The sequence below is a fragment of the Schistocerca cancellata genome, chromosome 2 (assembly GCF_023864275.1).
Source record: "Schistocerca cancellata isolate TAMUIC-IGC-003103 chromosome 2, iqSchCanc2.1, whole genome shotgun sequence".
NCBI classification, from domain to species: Eukaryota; Metazoa; Arthropoda; class Insecta; order Orthoptera; family Acrididae; genus Schistocerca; species Schistocerca cancellata.
In genome coordinates, this window is record NC_064627.1 from 1,139,672,395 (window position 1) to 1,139,693,129 (window position 20,735).

At 42.1% G+C, this 20,735-nt stretch overlaps 1 protein-coding gene across 2 annotated transcripts in view; it reads right to left on the reverse strand.

Annotated features, from left to right (window-relative positions):
- Positions 1–480: 480 nt before the first annotated feature.
- The window catches only part of LOC126163173 (UDP-glucosyltransferase 2-like), a 188,681-nt gene continuing 168,426 nt past the window's right edge, over positions 481–20,735 (reverse strand). For both annotated transcript variants that reach the window (XM_049920122.1, XM_049920123.1), the window contains exons 6-7: positions 13,599–13,818; positions 481–1,808 (exon numbers count right to left, since the gene is read on the reverse strand). In XM_049920122.1, the coding sequence (XP_049776079.1) occupies positions 1,523–1,808; positions 13,599–13,818 (506 nt within the window). In that variant the 3' untranslated portion in view covers positions 481–1,522. The remainder of the gene's footprint in view (positions 1,809–13,598; positions 13,819–20,735) is intronic.

The window sequence follows — 20,735 nt, forward strand, 5'->3', positions numbered from 1 at the left end:
GTCGCGGATGGGGAGCATTAGCTGGCACACATAAAGAGCCTGTTTCACCTGGTGACCGTGTCGAGAAGAAGGCGCGCCAACATCCAGCTTCTGCAAAAAGACGGCTGACAATGAGTGACTGTCGCCACCTCCTCAATCGACGACTGCAAACCTTCAATCAACAAACAAGGAAGACTGGAAGCACGTAAAGTTTTAGAACTGTATGACAGACCTCAGCTTTTAAAATTGTTCCATTTGCCTTTTTAAATTACAGCAACATAGCATGAACCTTTGTTGCTCATTGTCCCAATTGCATTAACAAGCACGGTCCCTTCCTTTTCTGGAATGAACCCGAGTGTCGTTGAAATTCATACGCCATCATTAAAGTAATATCATTGCATTTCACTGCTTTAATTTCAAAGTTCAGTTTAAGTATTCATAGCTGGCTACTATATTTAGATTACACAAGCAGAAATTGAGAGTGCGAGTTTTGTTACCATATTTTAGCTTACCTCTGACTGCAGCTCAGCTTGGTACGTACTAAATTTTACTATTGCTAATTGTTCCGAACCATTTAATTCAAGTTCAAAATTAAATCTCTTATTTCTAAATTGCGTAGATTCAAGTAGCTTTTGAAATGATTATTGAGGAAGCCCAAGACTAGCCTTATTTTATTGAATTTCGTAGTGCTTCAGAAACAAAGTTCACTATTAATTTCAGTCACTAAATTAACTTTCAATTTTCCGGTTTTATTTTGCTAAATTAAGTCAGAGTGTAGCGAAACTTATTACTTCTGACAAACATTCAGTTTTCACACAACAAGTGTCAAGCTTCAGTTGCCACGCCTTTAGTGCTAATTATATGTGCATTAATCTTTCATTTTCAGTTATTGTAGTAGTTGTCCATAGGACTGGCGACCGTAATTTCCCCCAAATCTCAAATATCTAATTAACGCCAATTAATTGTTAATGTAACGACCACACATTTAGTTTCTTTATTAATTTTACCCCTTTCTCAAAATTAATTTCCACCAATTTCATTTGCATTTTTCCTTTCATTTAGATGTAACCCTTTCCTCCCTCTTTACCGACAAATTAACTTCGGTGACGATTGCTTTTCCCAAATTTCCATTAGGTGCATGCGGTTTAATTTTTCACTGTCATTAAGGTCGATAAGTGAGGGGAAGGTTACATAATGTGTATCACGATTTACCCGTTTGTCTGGAAATGGGTGATCGTTAAAACTTTATTTCTGTCCATTGTAAATGCACATGATTGTAATCCACTTAAATTAATAACATGTTATTCTAATGAGGACTGGAATTGGAATTATGCTCCTACAGTCGACTGACTCCAATACAATCCAACACACTACATCTAAATATAAATAGAATACTGTTGCAATGACATGAAATAACTTCTTCATAACTTGATGGTATAGACTGTGATTCCTGAAGTATTATCCTCAGAGAAGCACACATTTTGAAATATTGGTGAGTCTGCGGTTCCTAATGAAAGATTTGACGGAATCCACTTTCAGTTGATCACTGCTTCTTCTGCTTCTGCTTCTGTTTGTTGCCTTTGAAGAAGGAGACTGCCCGCCGCGTGACGAAGTAGACGACGTAGAGTGTGAGGGCGGCGACAGCCAGCAGGAAGGCGACCACGTCGAGCAGCAGCAGCTGCCACCAGTGCAGGTCGAGGGCAGCGCTGCGCAGGTGTGGGGCCCCCCTGTGGCGGATCACGTACTCCACCCACCACACCGCCCGCTCCAGGGAGTCCGCCCTGTGCTCGCGGAACACGGCCGACAGCCTCTTCATGTTATCCTTGTACCTGCACAGAACAATATTATCACGGATGCAGAGAGTGTGACAGAAATTACGGCTCAGGACACAGCAAGCAAACAGAGCTAAAATTGCAGAATGCGGCTGAATGTCAAAGAGAGTGTTCCTACAAGACAACAGATCATAAGGTGTAGTGCATATTTCCAAAGATTATGAGCCATGTAAGTCCACTCAGATGCCTGATTTACTTTCTGACAGGCCATGGACGTACTATGAATATTTACACACTACTGGCCATTAAAATTGCTACACCAAGATGGTGACGTGCTACAGGCGCGAAATTTAAACGACAGGAAGAAGATGCTGTGATACACAATGATTAGCTTTTCAGAGCATTCACACACGGTTGGCGGCAGTGGTGACACCTACAACGTGCACACATCAGGAAAGTTTCCAACCGATTTCTCTTAAACAAACAGCAGTTGACCGGCGTTGCCTGATGAAACGTTGTTGTGATGCCTCGTGTAAGGAGGAGAAATACGTACCATCACGTTTCCGACTTTGATAAAGGTCGGATTGTAGGCTATCGCGATTGCGGTTTATCGTATCGCGACATTGCTGCTCGCGTTGGTCGAGATCCAATGGCTGTTTGCAGAATATGGGATCGGTGGATTCAGGAGGGTAATACGGAACGCCGTGCTGGATCCCAACGGGCTCGTTTCACCAGCAGTCGAGATGACAGACATCTTATCCTCATGGCTGTAGCCGGCGGAAGTGGCCGAGCGGTTCTAGGCGTAACAGTCTGGAACCGCGTGACCGCTACGGTCGCAGGTTCGAATCCTGCTTGGGCATGGATGTGTGTGATGTCCTTAGGTCGGTTATGTTTACGTAGTTCTAATTTATAGGGGACTGATTACCTCAGAAGTTAAGTCCCATAGTACTCAGAGCCATTTTGAACCGCATGGCTATAACGGATCGTGCAGCCACGTCTCGATCCCTCAGTCAACAGATGGGGACGTTTGCAAGACAACAACCATCTGCACGAACAGTTCGACGACGTTTGCAGCAGCATGGACTATCACCTCGGAGACCATGGCTGCAGTTACCCTTGACGCTGCATCACACACAGGAGCGCCTGCGATGGTGTACTCAACGACGAACCTGGGTGCACGAATGGCAAAAAGTCACTTTTCGGATGAATCCAGGTTCTGTTTGCAGCATTATGATGGTCGCATCCGTGTTTGGCGACATCGCGGCGAACGCACATTGGAAGCGTATATTCGTCATCGCGATACTGGCGTTATCACCCGGCGTGATGGTATGCGGTGCCATTGGTTACACGTCTCGGTCACCTCTTGTTTGCATTGACGGCACTTTGAACAGTGGACGTTCCATTTCAGATGTGTTACGACCCGTGGCTCTACCCTTCATTCGATCGCTGGGAAACCCTACATTTCGGCGGGAAAATGCACGACCGCATGTTGCAGGTCCTGTACGGACCTTTCTGGATACAGAAAATGTTCAACTGCTGCTCTGCTCAGCACATTTTCGAGATGTCTCACCAATTGAAAACGTCTGGTCAATGGTGGCCGAGCAACTGGTTCGTGACAATACGCCAGTCACTGCTCTTCATGAACTGTGGTATCGTGTTGAAGCTGCATGGCCATCTGAACATGTACACGCCATCCAAGCTCTGTTTGACTCAATGCCCAGGCGTATCAAGGCCGTTATTACGGCCAGAGGTGGTTGTTCTGGGTACCGAATTCTCAGGATCTATGCACCCAAATTGCATGAAAATGTAGTCACATGTGAGTGCTAGTGTAATATATTTGTCCAATGAATACCCGTTTATCATCTGCATTTCTTCTTGGTGTGGCAATTTTAATGGCCAGTAGTGTAGAAGATAAAGAAACGTTCGAAAAATACATGATCATGTGGCAACATCGGTACACGAGACCATAGTGTTCTAGAGTGCCCAGCCTACGAAGATTTGAGGAGTCAAGTAAACGGTGTTGGTACACTAAGTAAAAAATAGCACCTCGTGACCAAGGTAGCCAGAAAGTTAGACAATATGTAGAGTATAAGAGCAAGCGAATTGTAAGTGTTAACGCTGAATAGAATACTGAGAGACTGAATTAATATCCTCGAGAATTCACCGACGCCGGAATCAGTGTCTACGCTGAGGACGACTGGAAGCAGCGGATATGACATCAACAACATGACAACTGTAGGAGAACCAGCAGAACGATTGGCAACTTTAAAAGTGACTTAAGTGGGTCTCCCAGCTAGAGGAAGCTGCAAGGGTTGGTGCTGAGGACCCTTTAGGCTACACTGGTTGATTCCACAGGGACTGCGAACGACGGCACCACCTCACCTATGGGCCACCCGCTGAGCTGACGCGCTGCAGGTTCGGCATTGATTGAGGACGGTATGGGCTTTCTAGAACTTCGGTTCTAGAGGTTTACCATACTGTCCCCAGGAATTGGGGACCGCTCCCACGATAGAAAGCAATCATGGATATAGAAATGCGCAACAGGAGCTTCCTGAAGAAATCAACCTCCTCAACCCTGGTACCTCCCAGCCAGTAAGCTGCGAGGCGTGTTTTTTAAGTAAGTACCGTTTTGAAATTTATAAAAAAAGACGTGCTAAGATATCTGAATAATTTTATTTTTACATGAAAGCCTGCACCTTAATCTACGCACCGACGCAATTACAGTCTGATTCTTGCTTGTTTACGTTGTGTACTGAGTGTTTCAGATGCCTCCGATAATCGTGAGCCCCGCCGACTGTGACGTACGAACTGTTACAAGATTTTTTAGTGCTAAAGGCCTGAAAGTGATCGAGAAAACGTTATGAGTGATGGAATGGTAACAAAGTGGGTGAGAGCATTTAAAGATGGCGGCATAAATGTGCATGACGAACAACGGAGTGGGCGTCCTTTGGTCATTAATGAAAGTTTGGTGCAGGAAGAGGACAATAAGGTGTGAGAAAACAGACGCTTTACGATTTCCTCCTTGCGGGACGACTTTACTTATGTTTCTCGTAGTGTTTTGTATGGCATTGAGACCGAGCACTTGCATTACCGAAAATTGTGCGCACGTTGGGTACCGAAAATTTTGACGAATGTGCACAAAACCAAACGTTTAGACAGTGCATTGACTTTCCTTGAGCGGTACCACAACGACGGTGATGATTTCTTAAGCCAAATTGTTACGGGCGATGAGACAAGGGGGGCCTACGTCATGCCAGAATCAAAGCAACAGTCCATGGATGTTGAGCAAGGGCATCGTTTTGCTGCAAGACAATGCCCGTCCGCATGTGGCGAATCAGACCAAAGATCTCATCACATTATTTCGATGGGAAACTCTAGGTGATCCTCCGTAGAGCGCCGATCTGCTGTACCTGACTGCTAAGCATGGAGCTATTGCATCAGCATACTCTGAAAGGAACCTGACTGGCATACAGTTTGAACCGGAAGCCTTGCCTTTATTAAGTTATCTAAACTGCTTCCCACACCGATAATCTACTTTTAAGTTACGTTGTCAGTTGTTCTGGAATATTTACTTCGTCTTCCTCGGTGATGGCATTCCTGAAATCTGTGTTCAGTAACTCTAATTCAGTGTCACTGTAACGAGTAACATCACTGTTCTTGTCACACAATGACAAGCCCTGGAGCGGATTTATGCCATCGAGAAGCTGAACGTTTGGTAGAACGTCCTGACCGTTAGCTAAAGTGACCTCGTGACTGTGCTGCAAAATAGTGTCATGCGGAAGAGACGTTTCTGTAGTGTTGTTGCTGTGGTCCTGATAGCCATCCGGTGTAGCCGTGCAGTTCTAGGCGCTTCATTCTGGAACCGCGTGACCGCTACGGCCGCAGGTTCGAATCCTGCCTCGGGCATGGATGTCTGTGATGTCCTTAGGTTAGTTAGGTTTAAGTAGTTCTGAGTTCTAGGGGAATGATGACCACAGATGTTAAGTCCTATAGTGCTCAAAGCCATTTGAACCATTTTTTTTTTGTGGTCCTGATAACTGGTTTCATGCGGCTCTCCATGCTACCGTATCCAGACCAAGCTTCTTCATCTCGATGTACCTACAGTAACCTACGTCCTTCTGAATCTGTTGAGTGTATTCATCTCTTGGTCTCCCTCTATGCTTTTACCCTCAACGCTGCCCTCCAGTACCAAATTGGTGATCCCTTGATGCCTCAGAATATATCCTACCAACCGATCCCTTCTTCTAGTCAAGTTGTGCCACAAATTCCTCTTATCCCCAATTCTATTCAGTACCTCCTCATTAGTTACGTGATCTACCCATCTAAACTTCAGCATTCTTCTGTAGCAACACACTTCGGAAGCCTCTAGTCTCTTCGTGTTCAAACTACACTCCTGGAAATTGAAATAAGAACACCGTGAATTCATTGTCCCAGGAAGGGGAAACTTTATTGACACATTCCTGGGGTCAGATACATCACATGATCACACTGACAGAACCACAGGCACATAGACACAGGCAACAGAGCATGCACAATGTTGGCACTAGTACAGTGTATATCCACCTTTCGCAGCAATGCAGGCAGTTATTCTCCCATGGAGACGATCGTAGAGATGCTGGATGTAGTCCTGTGGAACGGCTTGCCATGTCATTTCCACCTGGCGCCTCAGTTGGACCAGCGTTCGTGCTGGACGTGCAGACCGCGTGAGACGACGCTTCATCCAGTCCCAAACATGCTCAATGGGGGACAGATCCGGAGATCTTGCTGGCCAGGGTAGTTGACTTACACCTTCTAGAGCACGTTGGGTGGCACGGGATACATGCGGACGTGCATTGTCCTGTTGGAACAGCAAGTTCCCTTGCCGGTCTAGGAATGGTAGAACGATGGGTTCGGTGACGGTTTGGATGTACCGTGCACTATTCAGTGTCCCCTCGACGATCACCAGTGGTGTACGGCCAGTGTAGGAGATCGCTCCCCACACCATGATGCCGGATGTTGGCCCTGTGTGCCTCGGTCGTATGCAGTCCTGATTGTGGCGCTCACCTGCACGGCGCCAAACACGCATACGACCATCATTGGCACCAAGGCAGAAGCGACTCTCATCGCTGAAGACGACACGTCTCCATTCGTCCCTCCATTCACGCCTGTCGCGACACCACTGGAGGCGGGCTGCACGATGTTGGGGCGTGAGCGGAAGACGGCCTAACGGTGTGCGGGACCGTAGCCCAGCTTCATGGAGACGGTTGCGAATGGTCCTCGCCGATACCCCAGGAGCAACAGTGTCCCTAATTTGCTGGAAAGTGACGGTGCGGTCCCGTACGGCAGTGCGTATGATCCTACGGTCTTGGCGTGCATCCGTGCGTCGCTGCGGTCCGGTCCCAGGTCGACGGGCACGTGCACCTTCCGCCGACCACTGGCGACAACATCGATGTACTGTGGAGACCTCACGCCCCACGTGTTGAGCAATTCGGCGGTATGTCCACCCAGCCTCCCGAATGCCCACTATACGCCCTCGCTCAAAGTCCGTCAACTGCACATACGGTTCACGTCCACGCTGTCGCGGCATGCTACCAGTGTTAAAGACTGCGATGGAGCTCCGTATGCCACGGCAAACTGGCTGACACTGACGGCGGCGGTGCACAAATGCTGCGCAGCTAGCGCCATTCGACGGCCAACACCGCGGTTCCTGGTGTGTCCGCTGTGCCGTGCGTGTGATCATTGCTTGTACAGCCCTCTCGCAGTGTCCGGAGCAAGTATGGTGGGTCTGACACACCGGTGTCAATGTGTTCTTTTTTCCATTTCCAGGAGTGTATTTATCGTCTATGTTTCATTTCCATACATGGCTACACTCCATACAAATACTTTCAGAAACGACTTCCTGACACTTAAATTTATACTCGATGTTAACAAACTTCTCTTCTTCAGAAACGCTTTCCTTGCCATTGCCAGTCCACATTTTATATCCTCTCTACTTCTACCATCATCAGTTGCTTTGCTCCCCAAATAGCAAAACTCATCTAGTACTTTAAGTATGTCATTTCCTAATCTAATTCTCTCAGCATCACCTGATTTAATTCGACTACATTCAACTATCCTCGTTTTGCTTTTGTTGATGTTCAACTTATATCCTCCTTCCAAGACAGTGTCCATTCCGCTGAACTGCTCTTCCTGGTACTTTGCTGTCTTTGACAGAATTACAGTGTCATCGGCAACCCTCCGAGTTTCAAATTCTTCTCCATGGTTTTAAATTCCTACTCCAAATTTTTCTTTTGTTTCCTTTACTGCTTGCTCAATAAAGAGATTAGTATAACATTGGGGATAGTGTAAAAGCCTGTCTCACTCCCTTTCCTACCACTGCCTCCCTTTCACCCACCTTGACTCCTATAACTGCCATCTGGTTTCTGTACTAATTGTAAATAGCCTTTCGCTCCCTGTATTTGACTCCTGTCATCTTCAGAATTTGAAAGACAGTAGTCCAGTCAACTTCGTCAAAAGCTTTCTCTAAGTCTACAAATGCTAGAACCGTAGGTTTGCCTTTCCTTATTCTATATTCTAAGATAAATCGTAGCGTCAGTATTGCCTCACGTCTTCCAACATTTCTACGGAATCCCAACTGATCCTCCCCAAGGTTGACTTCTACCAGTTTTTCCATTCGTCTGTAAATAATTCGTGTTGGTATTTTGCATCTGAGACTTATTAAACTGATAGTTCGGCGGTTTTCACACCTGTCAACACCTGCTTTCTTTGGGATTGGAATTATTACATTCTTCTTGAAATCTGAGGGTATTTCCTCTGTCTCATCCATCTTGCTCACCAGATGGTAGAGTTTTGTCATGGCTGGCAGTCCCATGGCCATCACTAGTTCTAATGGAATGTTGTCTACTCCTGGGGCCTTGTTTCGACTTAGGTCTTCCAGTGCTCTGTCAAACTCTTCACGCAGTATCATATCTCCTATTTCATCTTCATCTAAGTGCCCTTCCATTTCCAAAATATGGCCCTCAAGTACATCGCCCTTGTATAGACCCTCTATACGCGCCTTCCGTCTGTCCACTTTCCTTCTTCGCTTGGGACAGGTTTCCCATCTGAGCTCTTGAGATTCATACAAGTGGTTCTCTTTTCTACAAAGGTCTCTTTACTTTTCCAGTAGGCAGTATCTATCTTTTACCTAATATATGTCTCTACATCTTTAAATTTGTCCCCTAGCCTCCATTGCTTAGCCATTTTTCACTTCCTGTTGATCTCATTTTTGATACGTTTGCGTTCCTTTTCGCCTGCTTCTTTTACTGCATTTTTATATTTTCTCCTTTCATCAATTACATTCAATATCTCTTCAGTTACCCCTCGTCTTTCTACCTACTACTATCCCTCGTCCTTTTACCTACTTGATCCTCTGCTGCCTTCACTATTTCATCTCTCAAAGTTAGCAGTTCTTCTTCTACTGTATTTCTTTCACCTGTTTTTGTTATTTGTTCCTTAATACTCTGTCTGAAACTCTCTACAACCTCTGGTTCTTTTCGTTCATCCAGGTCCCATCTCTTTAAATTCCCACCTTTTTGCAGTTTTTTTCAGTTTTAATCTACAGTTCATTACCAATAGATTGTGGTCAGATTGCACATCTGCCCCTGCGAATGTCTTACAATTTTAAACCTGGTTCCTAAATCTCTGTCTTACGATCATGTAATATATCTGAAACCTTCCAGTGTCTCCAGGCCTCTTCCATGTATACAACCTTCTTTCATGAATCTTGAACCAAGTATTAGGTTTGATTAAGTTATGCTCTGTGCAAAATTCTACCAGACGGCTTCCTCTTTCATTACCTACCCCATTCCATATTCACCTACTACTTTGGTTCTCTTCCTTTTCCTACTATCGAATTCCAGTCCCGTATGACTATTAAATTTTCGTCTCCCCTTTTTATCTGAATGATTTCTTTTAGCTCATCATACATTCTTTCAACCTGTTCGTCATCTGAGGAGCTAGTTGGTATGGAAACTTGTCCTGCAGGGGTAGGCGTGCGGTTCGTGCCTATATTGGCTACAATAATGCGTTCACTATGCTGTTCGTAGTAGCTTACCTGCGCTCCTATTTCTTTCTTTTTTCTTTTTGTTCATCAGCACTATGGGACTTAACTACTGAGGTCATCAGTCCCCTAGAACTTTTTTTTTGGTCATCAGTCTACTGACTGGTTTGATGCGGCCCGCACGAATTCCTTTCCTGTGCTAACCTCTTCATCTCAGAGTAGCACTTGCAACCTATGTCCTCAATTATTTGCTTGACGTATTCCAATCTCTGTCTTCCTCTACAGTTTTTGCCCTCTACAGCTCCCTCTAGTACCATGGAAGTCATTCCTTCATGTCTTAGCAGATGTCCTATCATCCTGTCCCTTCTCCTTATCAGTGTTTTCCACATATTCCTTTCCTCTCCGATTCTGCGTAGAACCTCCTCATTCCTTACCTTATCAGTCCACCTAATTTTCAACATTCGTCTATAGCACCACATCTCAAATGCTTCGATTCTCTTCTGTTCCGGTTTTCCCACAGTCCATGTTTCACTACCATACAATGCTGTACTCCAGACGTACATCCTTAGAAATTTCTTCCTCAAATTAAGGCCGGTATTTGATATTAGTAGACTTCTCTTGGCCAGAAATGCCTTTTTTGCCATATCGAGTCTGCTTTTGATGTCCTCCTTGCTCCGTCCGTCATTGGTTATTTTACTGCCTAGGTAGCAGAATTCCTTAACTTCATTGACGTCGTGACCATCAATCCTGATGTTAAGTTTCTCGCTGTTCTCATTTCTACTACTTCTCATTACCTTCGTCTTTCTCCGATTTACTGTCAAATCATACTGTGTACTCATTATACTGTTCAGTCCGTTCAGCAGATCATTTAATTCTTCTTCACTTTCACTCAGAATAGCAATGTCATCAGCGAATCGTATCATTGATATCCTTTCACCTTGTATTTTTATTCCACTCCTGAACCTTTCTTTTATATCCATCATTGCTTCCTCGATGTACGGATTGACGAGTAGGGGCGAAAGGCTACAGCCTTGTCTTACACCCTTCTTAATACGAGCACTTCGTTCTTGATCGTCCACTCTTATTATTCCCTCTTGGTTGTTGAACATATTGTATATGACCTGTCTATCCCCATAGCTTACCCCTACTTTTGTCAGAATCTCGAACAGCTTGCACCAGGTCGACAAATCCTTTGAAAGTGTCTTGATTTTTCTTTAGTCTTGCTTCTATTATTAGCCGTAACGTCAGAATTGCCTTTCTCGTCCCTTTACTTTTCCTAAAGCCAAACTGATCGTCACCTAGCGCATTCTCAACTTTCTTTTCCATTCTTCTGTATATTATTCTTGTAAGCAGCTTCGATGCATGAGCTGTTAAGCTGATTGTGCGATAAATCTCGCACTTGTCAACTCTTGCCGTCTTCGGAATTGTGTGAATGATGCTTTTCCGAAAGTCAGATGGTATATCGCCAGACTCATATATTCTACACACCAACGTGAATAGTCGTTTTGTTGCCACTTCCCCCATTGATTTTAGAAATTCTGATGGAATGTTATCTATCCCTTCTGCCTTATTTGACCGCAAGTCCTCCAAAGCTCTTTTAAATTCCGATTCTAATACTGGATCCCCTACCTCTTCTAAATCGACTCCTGTTTCTTCTTCTATCACATCAGACAAATCTTCACCCTCATAGAGGCTTTCAATGTATTCTTTCCACCTATCTGCTCTCTCCTCTGCATTTAACAGTGGAATTCCCGTTGCACTCTTAATGTTGCCACCGTTGCTTTTAATGTCACTAAAGGTTGTTTTGACTTTCCTGTATGCTGAGTCTGTCCTTCCGACAATCGTACCTTTTTCGATGTCTTCACATTTTTCCTGCAGCTATTTCGTCTTAGCTTCCCTGCACTTCTTTGTTTCATTCCTCAGCGACTTGTATTTCTGTATTCCTGATTTTCCCGGAACATGTTTGTCCTTCCTCCTTTCATCAATCAACTGAAGTATTTCTTCTGTTAACCATGGTTTCTTCGCAGCTATCTTCTTTGTACCTATGTTTTCCTTCCCAACTTCTGTGATGACCCTTTTTATAGATGTTCATTCCTCTTGAACTGTACTGCCTACTGCGCTATTCCTTATTGCTGTATCTATAGCGTTAGGGAACTTCAAACGTATCTCGTCATTCCTTAGTACTTCCGTATCCCACTTCTTTGCGTATTGATTCTTCCTGACTAATGTCTTGAACTTCAGCCTACTCTTCATCACTACTATATTGTGATCTGTGTCTATATCTGCTCCTGGGTACGCCTTACAATCCAGTATCTGATTTCGGAATCTCTGTCTGACCATGATGTAATCTAATTGAAATCTTCCCGTATCTCCCGGCCTTTTCCAAGTATACCTCCTCCTCTTGTGATTCTTGAACAGGGTATTCGCTATTACTAGCTGAAACTTGTTACAGAACTCAATTAGTCTTTCTCCTCTTTCATTCCTTGTCCCAAGCCCATATTCTCCTGTAACCTTTTCTTCTACTCCTTCCCCTACAATTGCATTCCAGTCGCCCATGACTATTAGATTTTCATCCCCCTTTACATACTGCATTACCCTTTCAATATCCTCATACACTTTCTCTATCTGTTCATCTTCATATATATATATATATATATATATATATATATATATATATATATATATATGTCCCTGTACTCACGTGACCAAAAGTCTTTTTCCTCCTGCCACCGAACTTCACTAATTCCCACTATATCTAACTTTAACCTATCCATTTGCCTTTTTAAGTTTTCTAACCAACATCCCCGATTAGGGGATGTGACATTCCACGCTCCAATTCGTAGTACGCCAGTTTTCTTCTCGTGATAACGACGTGCTCCTGAGTAGTCGCTGCCCGGAGATCCCAATGGGGGACTATTTGACCTCTGTAGTGTAGCATTCAATAAAACTTACTTTTCCTCCTATGAGCGCAGAAGTCTAGAGATGGCATCACATTCTCTTCACCGATGAGTGTCTCATATGCCTTCAACCATACAATCGCCGTGGACGTGTTTGGAGGCAAACAGGTCAGGCTGAACGCCTTAGGCACACTGTCCAGCGAGTGCACCAAGGTAGAGGATCTCTGCTGTTTTGGGGTGGCATTACGAGGGGCCTACGTACGCCGCTTGTGGTTATGGAGGGCGCCGTAACGGCTGTACGATACGTGAATGCCATCCTCCGCCCGATAGTGCAACCATATCGGCAGCACATTGGCGATGCATCCGTCTTCATGGACGACAATTAGCGTCCCCGTCGTGCACATCTTGTACAAGACCTCCTTCAGGATAACGACATCGCTCGACTAGAGTGGCCAGCATGTTTTCCAGATATGCACGCTGTCGAACATGCCTGGAATAGATTGAAAAGAGTTATTAATGGACGACGTGACCCACCAACCACTCTGAGGGATCCATGCCGAATCGCCACTGAGGAATGGTACAATCTGGATCAACAGTGCCTCGATGAACTTGTGGATAGTATTCCACGACGAATACAGGCATGCATCAATGCAAGAGGACGTGCTGCTGGGTATCACAGGTACCGGTGTGTACTGCAGTCTGGACCATCACCTCTGTAGGTCTCGCTGTATGGCGGTACAACATGCAATGTGTGGTTTTCATGGGCAATAGGCTATAAAGGGCGAAAATGATGTTTATGTTGATCTCAATTCCAATTTTCTGTACAGGTTCCATAACTCTCGGAACCGAAGTGACGCAAAACTTCTTTGGTCTGTGTACAAGATAATTTTTAATTGGCAGTAGTGCTTATAAAACATTACTTTGACTTACGTCGTGTCTTCCAGAACCGTACGTATGGAACGCAGAAATGTGTCTTTCGTGACGTCTTGAATATTCAACCTGACGCCAATCCGTGACTGTGCAATCTTTGCAGCGTTGTGGTGCTGGTCAGAGAAGACCGGGATGACCACCAATGGAACCGCATGGTACGTGGCCTCGTTCAAGCTCTGGAGACCACCCTGCATTATGAAAAGGCGGACTTTCGGGTGAGCTGCAAGGAAAAGACAACACGTTAATTCAGCAACTGATACAGAGTACAAAAATAGTACAACATAATTATTTTCAGCCATAATGGCTATGTTTGTGAACCGTGACTGTGTGGGATGATTATTTATTTCAAGTTTCTGCTACCAGTCACTTTTTATTTTATGCTTAATCTAACGTAATGCAACGCGTTTCGATCATATTCTGTTCAGCTTCAAGCGTTTGTACATACATACATACATAGAGAAATGTTACTTAAAATAAACTGTCTTAAACTAGATTAATCTAGAACACTCTGTTTTTTACTGTAGTTGCTGGTGTGGCATTTGGGGGGGGGGGGGGGGGAAGGAGGGGGCCGTGTATGTCTAGAAACCAAAGTCAGTGATGTCTTCTGCTTGTTTTTCTCTTCCTTGTTGAGTATGTACATCACAGCCTGTATCGGATGCAGATAGATTTGCATCAGTTATGTGTAACGAAAATAGTGTGAAAGGCTTTTGTATGACAGTTGAGCACTTAATAATTACATCATCTTTTGCTGCTTCACTTGCATCACTGGTGTAATGGCGTAGCTGTTGATTGACATTACACTACTGCACATTACATTTTATCACTGACTGCCACTGCACAAATTGCTTCGATGTTATACACACAACAAGATGGCGGACTGTAGCATGTGAATCTGTATCGATTATGGAGGTTTTGTATCGATATTCTTGGTTCTAGTTAATTATTTACATTGACACTTCTTGAATCTATTGAGTTACAAACAGCAGTAGCAACTCACATTAAAGATACAGGCCACCCTTTGAAAATCGAAGACAACCTCAAAATTTTACACAAAATAGGAAAAATTAAAAGAATGGATATCATGGAAGAAATGGAAATTTTCATACGTAACACAAAGCATGGAGATAACATTCTTAACGAAATAACCGTATTCAAGAACTCAAAATTCTTCAGCAGTTTTAAGCCAGTTCTAACTCAATAGATTCAAGAAATGTCAATGTAAATAATTGACTAGAACCAAGAATATCGATACAAAACCTCGATAATCGATACAGACTTACATGCTACAGTCCGCCATTTTGTGTTATGTGTATAACATCGAAGCAATTTGTGCAGTGGCAATCAATGACAAAATGTAATGTGCAATAGTGTAATGTCAACCAACAGCTCCGCCATTACACCTGTGATGCAAGTGAAGCATCAAGATGATGTAATTGTAAGTGATCAACTGTCACACTATTTTCGTAACACATAACTGATGCAAATCTATCTGCATCCGACACAGGCTGTGATATACATAGTCAGCAACAAAGAAGAAAACCAGCAGAAGACATCACTGACTTCGTTTTCTACATACACACTGCCACCCCTCCTTCCCCCCAAATGCCACACCACCAGTTACAGTAAAAAACAAAGTGTTCTAGATTAATCTACTTTAAGACTGTTTATATTTAAGTAACATTTCTCCATGTATGTATATACAAACTCTTGAACATGAACAGAACATGTTCGAAACGCGTTGCATTATGTTGTATTAAGCACAAAATAAAAATTGACTGGAAGCAGAAGCTTGAAATAAATAATAGTACAACATAATCTGATTGCCGTACACAGACATACTTGTCACTCTGCAGTCGCATCCTAACCGCTATGAATGTACACTCTAAGACAAAAAACGGGGTCTCACGACGGAATGGCACTGAAATCGGTACATGTATGAACCAAAAATGATTTCCGTTGCAAAAATGGATGACTTATGGAGGAGAAGAAGCTTCACAAACTGAGCAGGTCAATATCGCGTTGGTCCTCCTCTGACCCTCACTGAAGCAGTTATTAGGCTTGGTGTTGAGTGGTAGAGGGATGTCCTCCTGAGGACTACAGTGCCAAATTCTGTTCAACTCGCGCATTACATCAACCAAATCTTGGGCTTCAAACACGCTCAATCGGGGAGAGGTCCGGCGACCTTTCTGGTGAAGGCAGGGTTTAGCATGCGGTAGATACTCTCGCCCTGTGTAGAAGGGCACATGTATGAAATGCAGTAGCACCTCTAAAATCTGGCTATATGGCGGGCGACAATGAGGTTGATATCCCGACGCTGTCCGATACGTCTTCAGATATCGGGGCTCAGTTCGAAGTGGGCCTCATCACTGAAGAGAACTCTACTGCAGTAAATAAGATTCCAGATGCCGACAATCAGCGAAGATGCGTATGGGGGGCGCTCAAGGCAGCGGTGGGCTACCAAAGTGACTGTCACCTGCCATGCTGTCTGACAGCTGGGTGTGATGGTTTGGAAAACGATTTCATTTTAGGGTAGGATCACTGTGGTTATCATTCGCGGCACTGTTAAACCACAGCAGTACATCGACAATATTCTATACCCAGTTTTGCTGCCCTTAATGGCAATCTATCCAGGACTTACATTCCAGCATGATAATGTCTGCCCGCACATGGGAGAGTTTCTCCTGCTTCACCTTGTGTTTGCCAAACCCTATCTTTGCCAGCAAGGTTGACTTGTATCTCCCCAGTTAACGTTTGGAGCATTATGGCAGGGCCCTGCAGCCACCTTGGGATATCACAATCTAACTTTGCCACTGGACAGAATTTGGCGCGATATCATTCGGAAGACATTCAACAACTCTATCAATCAGTGATTGTTACTGACTTGCTGAATTTGTGAAGCACATTCTCTTCAATAAATCAGCCACCTTTTGTGAAGTTGTAATAATTTGTTTGTCAACAGATATTCTTCGCTTCTTCCGATTTCCGTGCCATGCGGAAAGTTCCTTCGTGGTGCGTCGTCATTCTTTTTTTTTGTAATTTTTTTGTCTTAAGGCATATTTAATTGTGTTACAAAAAATTGTACTCAATCACATGTTTGGGTTAATTCGTTAATGTATTAAGCCAATATGGCATATGTTATTCTTGAATTACTTGTTTTTAGAGTCTTCTCAATATTTTAACTGACTTGTGCTCCTTCAGTATGCTACATACACAACCAACAAACTTGTACTCCACTATGGATCCACCCATAATTGCACAATTGCGTTGTTACTTACCTGAGCCCGTTATTAATGAATGTAAAGTTACTTACTTACCCGAGCCCTTTATTAAAGAATGTAAAGTATACTAGTACCGAAAATATGATTAATACTGCCTAAGAAGGTTAGTTGGGGAACAGTTACATATTTTTCTTGTTCAGAAGACGAACAAATGAAACAACTATTCTGGGGACAAAGCACAGTTTGCGAGGGGATGACAGTTCTTGAAGAGAAGAAAATAAAACAGAAGTGAGACAGAATTAAGTGAACTAAACAAAAATGTTCATAAAAGTAATGAGATTTTAAGGGAGGCAAACGATAACAAGCGTAATGTGAGGAAAATGAAACGGGCGCTCGTTTTTGAGATCACTCCAAGCTATCAGACGTCTCTGTCATGAGGAACTTGGGGATCATAAGGAAAAGTGTTTGAACATTTCTTCAAAAAGCCATGGAGTGCAACTAAGGAAAGGATCACTCAGATAACAGAGAGTGAAAATGAATGAAAAATTGAGAGAAATCTGGCATCTTGAAAGAAGAAAATATCTCTGGAAATGACGGAACAATAGTAGAAAAAGCAAAAGCACGGGAAGAAAACTTGGATACATGGAATTGTACTGTTTAAGGACGATATCAGACAGCTGGAACTACCGTGTAGTAGATGTGATTCACAATGAAAGGAGCAAGAGAGGTATGAAGAATTACAAGCCCGTTAATCTTTTGTTAGTGATATACAAGAGTTTTACAAGCATCCTTACAATTTATGTAGAACATATCTTATGGATATATATAGGTGGCTTTATAAGTGAGTATAGAGCAATAATAGCCTAAAGATTGTACACAATGTTTTACGAAGAGGTGACGAATATTAGTTACAATACTGTATGGGGTATTCAAACTGTGAGAAAGCGTTTGACTCTGTCTCAATAAATCTTTGCCGGCAGTAGTTGAGAACCAAGGAATAGAATTTATCTGTTTCAGTTTGCTCCAGAACATGTGGAACAAGGTTACAGCCTCCATTCGATTAGATAAAGAAAGTGAAAATCTCCGGACCGAGAAAGAAGGTACGCAAAAAGACTCCATTACGCAGACACGATTTTCCACAATCTTCGGAGGTGTACTGTAATTAAAAAACTTTGATAATGAAGAAAAGACATAATCAGTAATTATTTCTCCCATAAGTAGTATTCTGGATACTGTTTCTTTCTGGTTGCTCTTGATCCAGAAGAACTCAACAGAGGAAGTATGACAGTGGGTTTGAATATTAATTAGTAAAACAAAAATAATCAGTAACACAGCAATAATCAGTATTCTGATAGGACAATGGCAAGGTACAGAAAGAGTTGATAATTTGTGTATTTAGGAAGAGTGAACAAAACAAGGCGATGGAAACACTTTAACAATTCGAGGACTGATGCAAAGAAACTTTGTAGGCTTAATCGACAGGAAACCAAGTGCATAAGATAGAATCTAAAATTTGAGGTATGACGTGACTTTTGCGAAATTTAAATTACCATGGCAAATTAAGCTAAGTAGTGATGGGAGATGGACGAAGGGTAACTGATGTTCGATTGTCTGTGATACAAACTAGACCTAGAAAAAGATCTAATGGAGTATGAATTGACAGTGTGTCGAAATAAGCAAGACAAACTTAGATACGTGAATAAGCAGAACTGGCGATTTTGGGGTTCCGAAAAGCCATATTGGTGTGAAGCGAAACCCCTGTATTCTCCTAAAGTTACTGTGTGGGCTGCAGTATGCAGCAGAGGCATTATTGGCCCTTTTTTCATTCGAGAAACGGTCACTGGTGCACGTTACTTTGCAATTTTGGAACAATTTGTCGCCACACAGCAAACGTTAGAGGATCGACCAGGTACTGAATGGTTTATGCAAGATGAAGCCCGAGCACATCAGGCCGAATAAGTGTTTCGCTTTCTTGAGGAATACTTCGGGAATCGAGTCATTGCTTTGGAATATCCCAAATTTACTGGTGCAGGCATGGATTGGCCTCTATATTCGCCGGATTTGACTTCCAGTGACTTTTTTTGTGGGGCATAGTGAAAGACATGGTCTACCCGAAGCATCCCGCCACACTGGACGAGCTTGAATCGGCAATCTCTGTGGCATGTGAATCCATTTCGGTTGAGACACTACGAAATGTGATGGCGAATTTCATTCTTCGTTTGCGCCGCCTCTGTAGCGCCAATGGTGAACATTTTGAAAACATTGTGATGTGATTGTTTGCAAAGATTGTTTTCATACGATTATTTCACTTATGTATGCTGATATGAGCTGTACACCGTACAGCGCCATGTGTTAGCAGTTTTTGTAACTATTATTTCAAACTGCTGTATAAACTTCTTACAGCTTTTATAATGAACATACCGTTTATTGCATTCCTCTATCGATCTTTGTTTTCGAGATATTTAATTCTGAAATCAGGGAGCCCTTTTCTGGACACCCTGTATGTAGTAAAGTAAGAATAAAAATAGAACTTTCTGTAACAACTACGTTTATATCTATAAATACATTGAATTAGTTAATGAAATGGATTATTTCAGATAGTTATTACATTAATTAATTCATGGTATTTATTATAAAACTTTATAATACAAACCATTTAATTAAAATTACCTTCTGTTTCAACAAATAAGATAACATATTTTGATAAGTGTTTAATTAAACTAACAATTAATATTAATATGTTAAAACTTATAACAATATATTTAGTTAACAATGATGGATAAATAAATTTTGAGCTACCAGAAAACAGAAAATCTTACAAATATAAAGATGTCATATAAATTTAAGAAATGCAAACGAATAAAATATTTTATACATTACACAACAAAAATTAATAGAGGGCATGGCAGAAAGCAATTTGGACTTTGAATAGAATTACAGATATAATATCATTCATCATTCTATCCTCAAACAACAACAAAATAATAACTGAATTATGAATTAAATGTTTAATATTTCAAAGTATGTCATCAATAAATTTTTACTAACCTTTCTATTGACTCAAATAACATACCAAGTAAGTTGGGAAAAAAACCACCAATAATAGACTATTGTTTACAATTACAGATGTTTCAGTTCATTTCTGAATCCTTGATCTTATAATAACATCAAGATGAATCAACTGCCTAACGTTAACAACAATGTGAAGTATCACCCCAGTTATGGCTGTAACTTATTGTATTTCATTAAGAAGGTTTATCTTTACTGTTACTATTCTCAGAATTACTATGAAGGCCTTAGACGGTTTGAATGGAAGATAACTGTGATAACTTGTAGCATACTCTACAATTAGAAGCTTAGGATTATAAACTGCAAGAGAAGTATTTGAGAATTCTACTTTATTGTATCCTCAGTACTGAGTGTGATTATAGTCTTTGTAGTCAAAGAAAAAATATTTTTCATACATTAATTTTTCTCAAATGTAAGTGTGAAACAACGATTAAATGTATAATAATACTATCCTTACTATCATTTTGCTGATCACCAATATTTCCACGATTCTTACCAAAATTAATTTCCGTATAGTTAGGAGCGCAAAGCAAACAGTAACCCTAAACCTTAATAACAATTATAGTACTACTAATTTATTGTTACATTATGCTATTGTATACAGATTAGATTTTCACTTTTAGTTGTGTTTTGTACAGAAAATTTTTAATCAATAGGCATTAAATGATAAATAATAAATATCATTCTACCAAATCCAGCTAAAAGCTCAACACTAGTATCAAAGTTAACATCTACTTTAATCTCCTTTTTTAGGAACTCTAGTTAAAAAGACTAACAACCTGCAATATTTTCAGTTTAATAATTTCTTTTGGTCCCAATTGAAAATTTACATTGGAAATTTACACTTGCA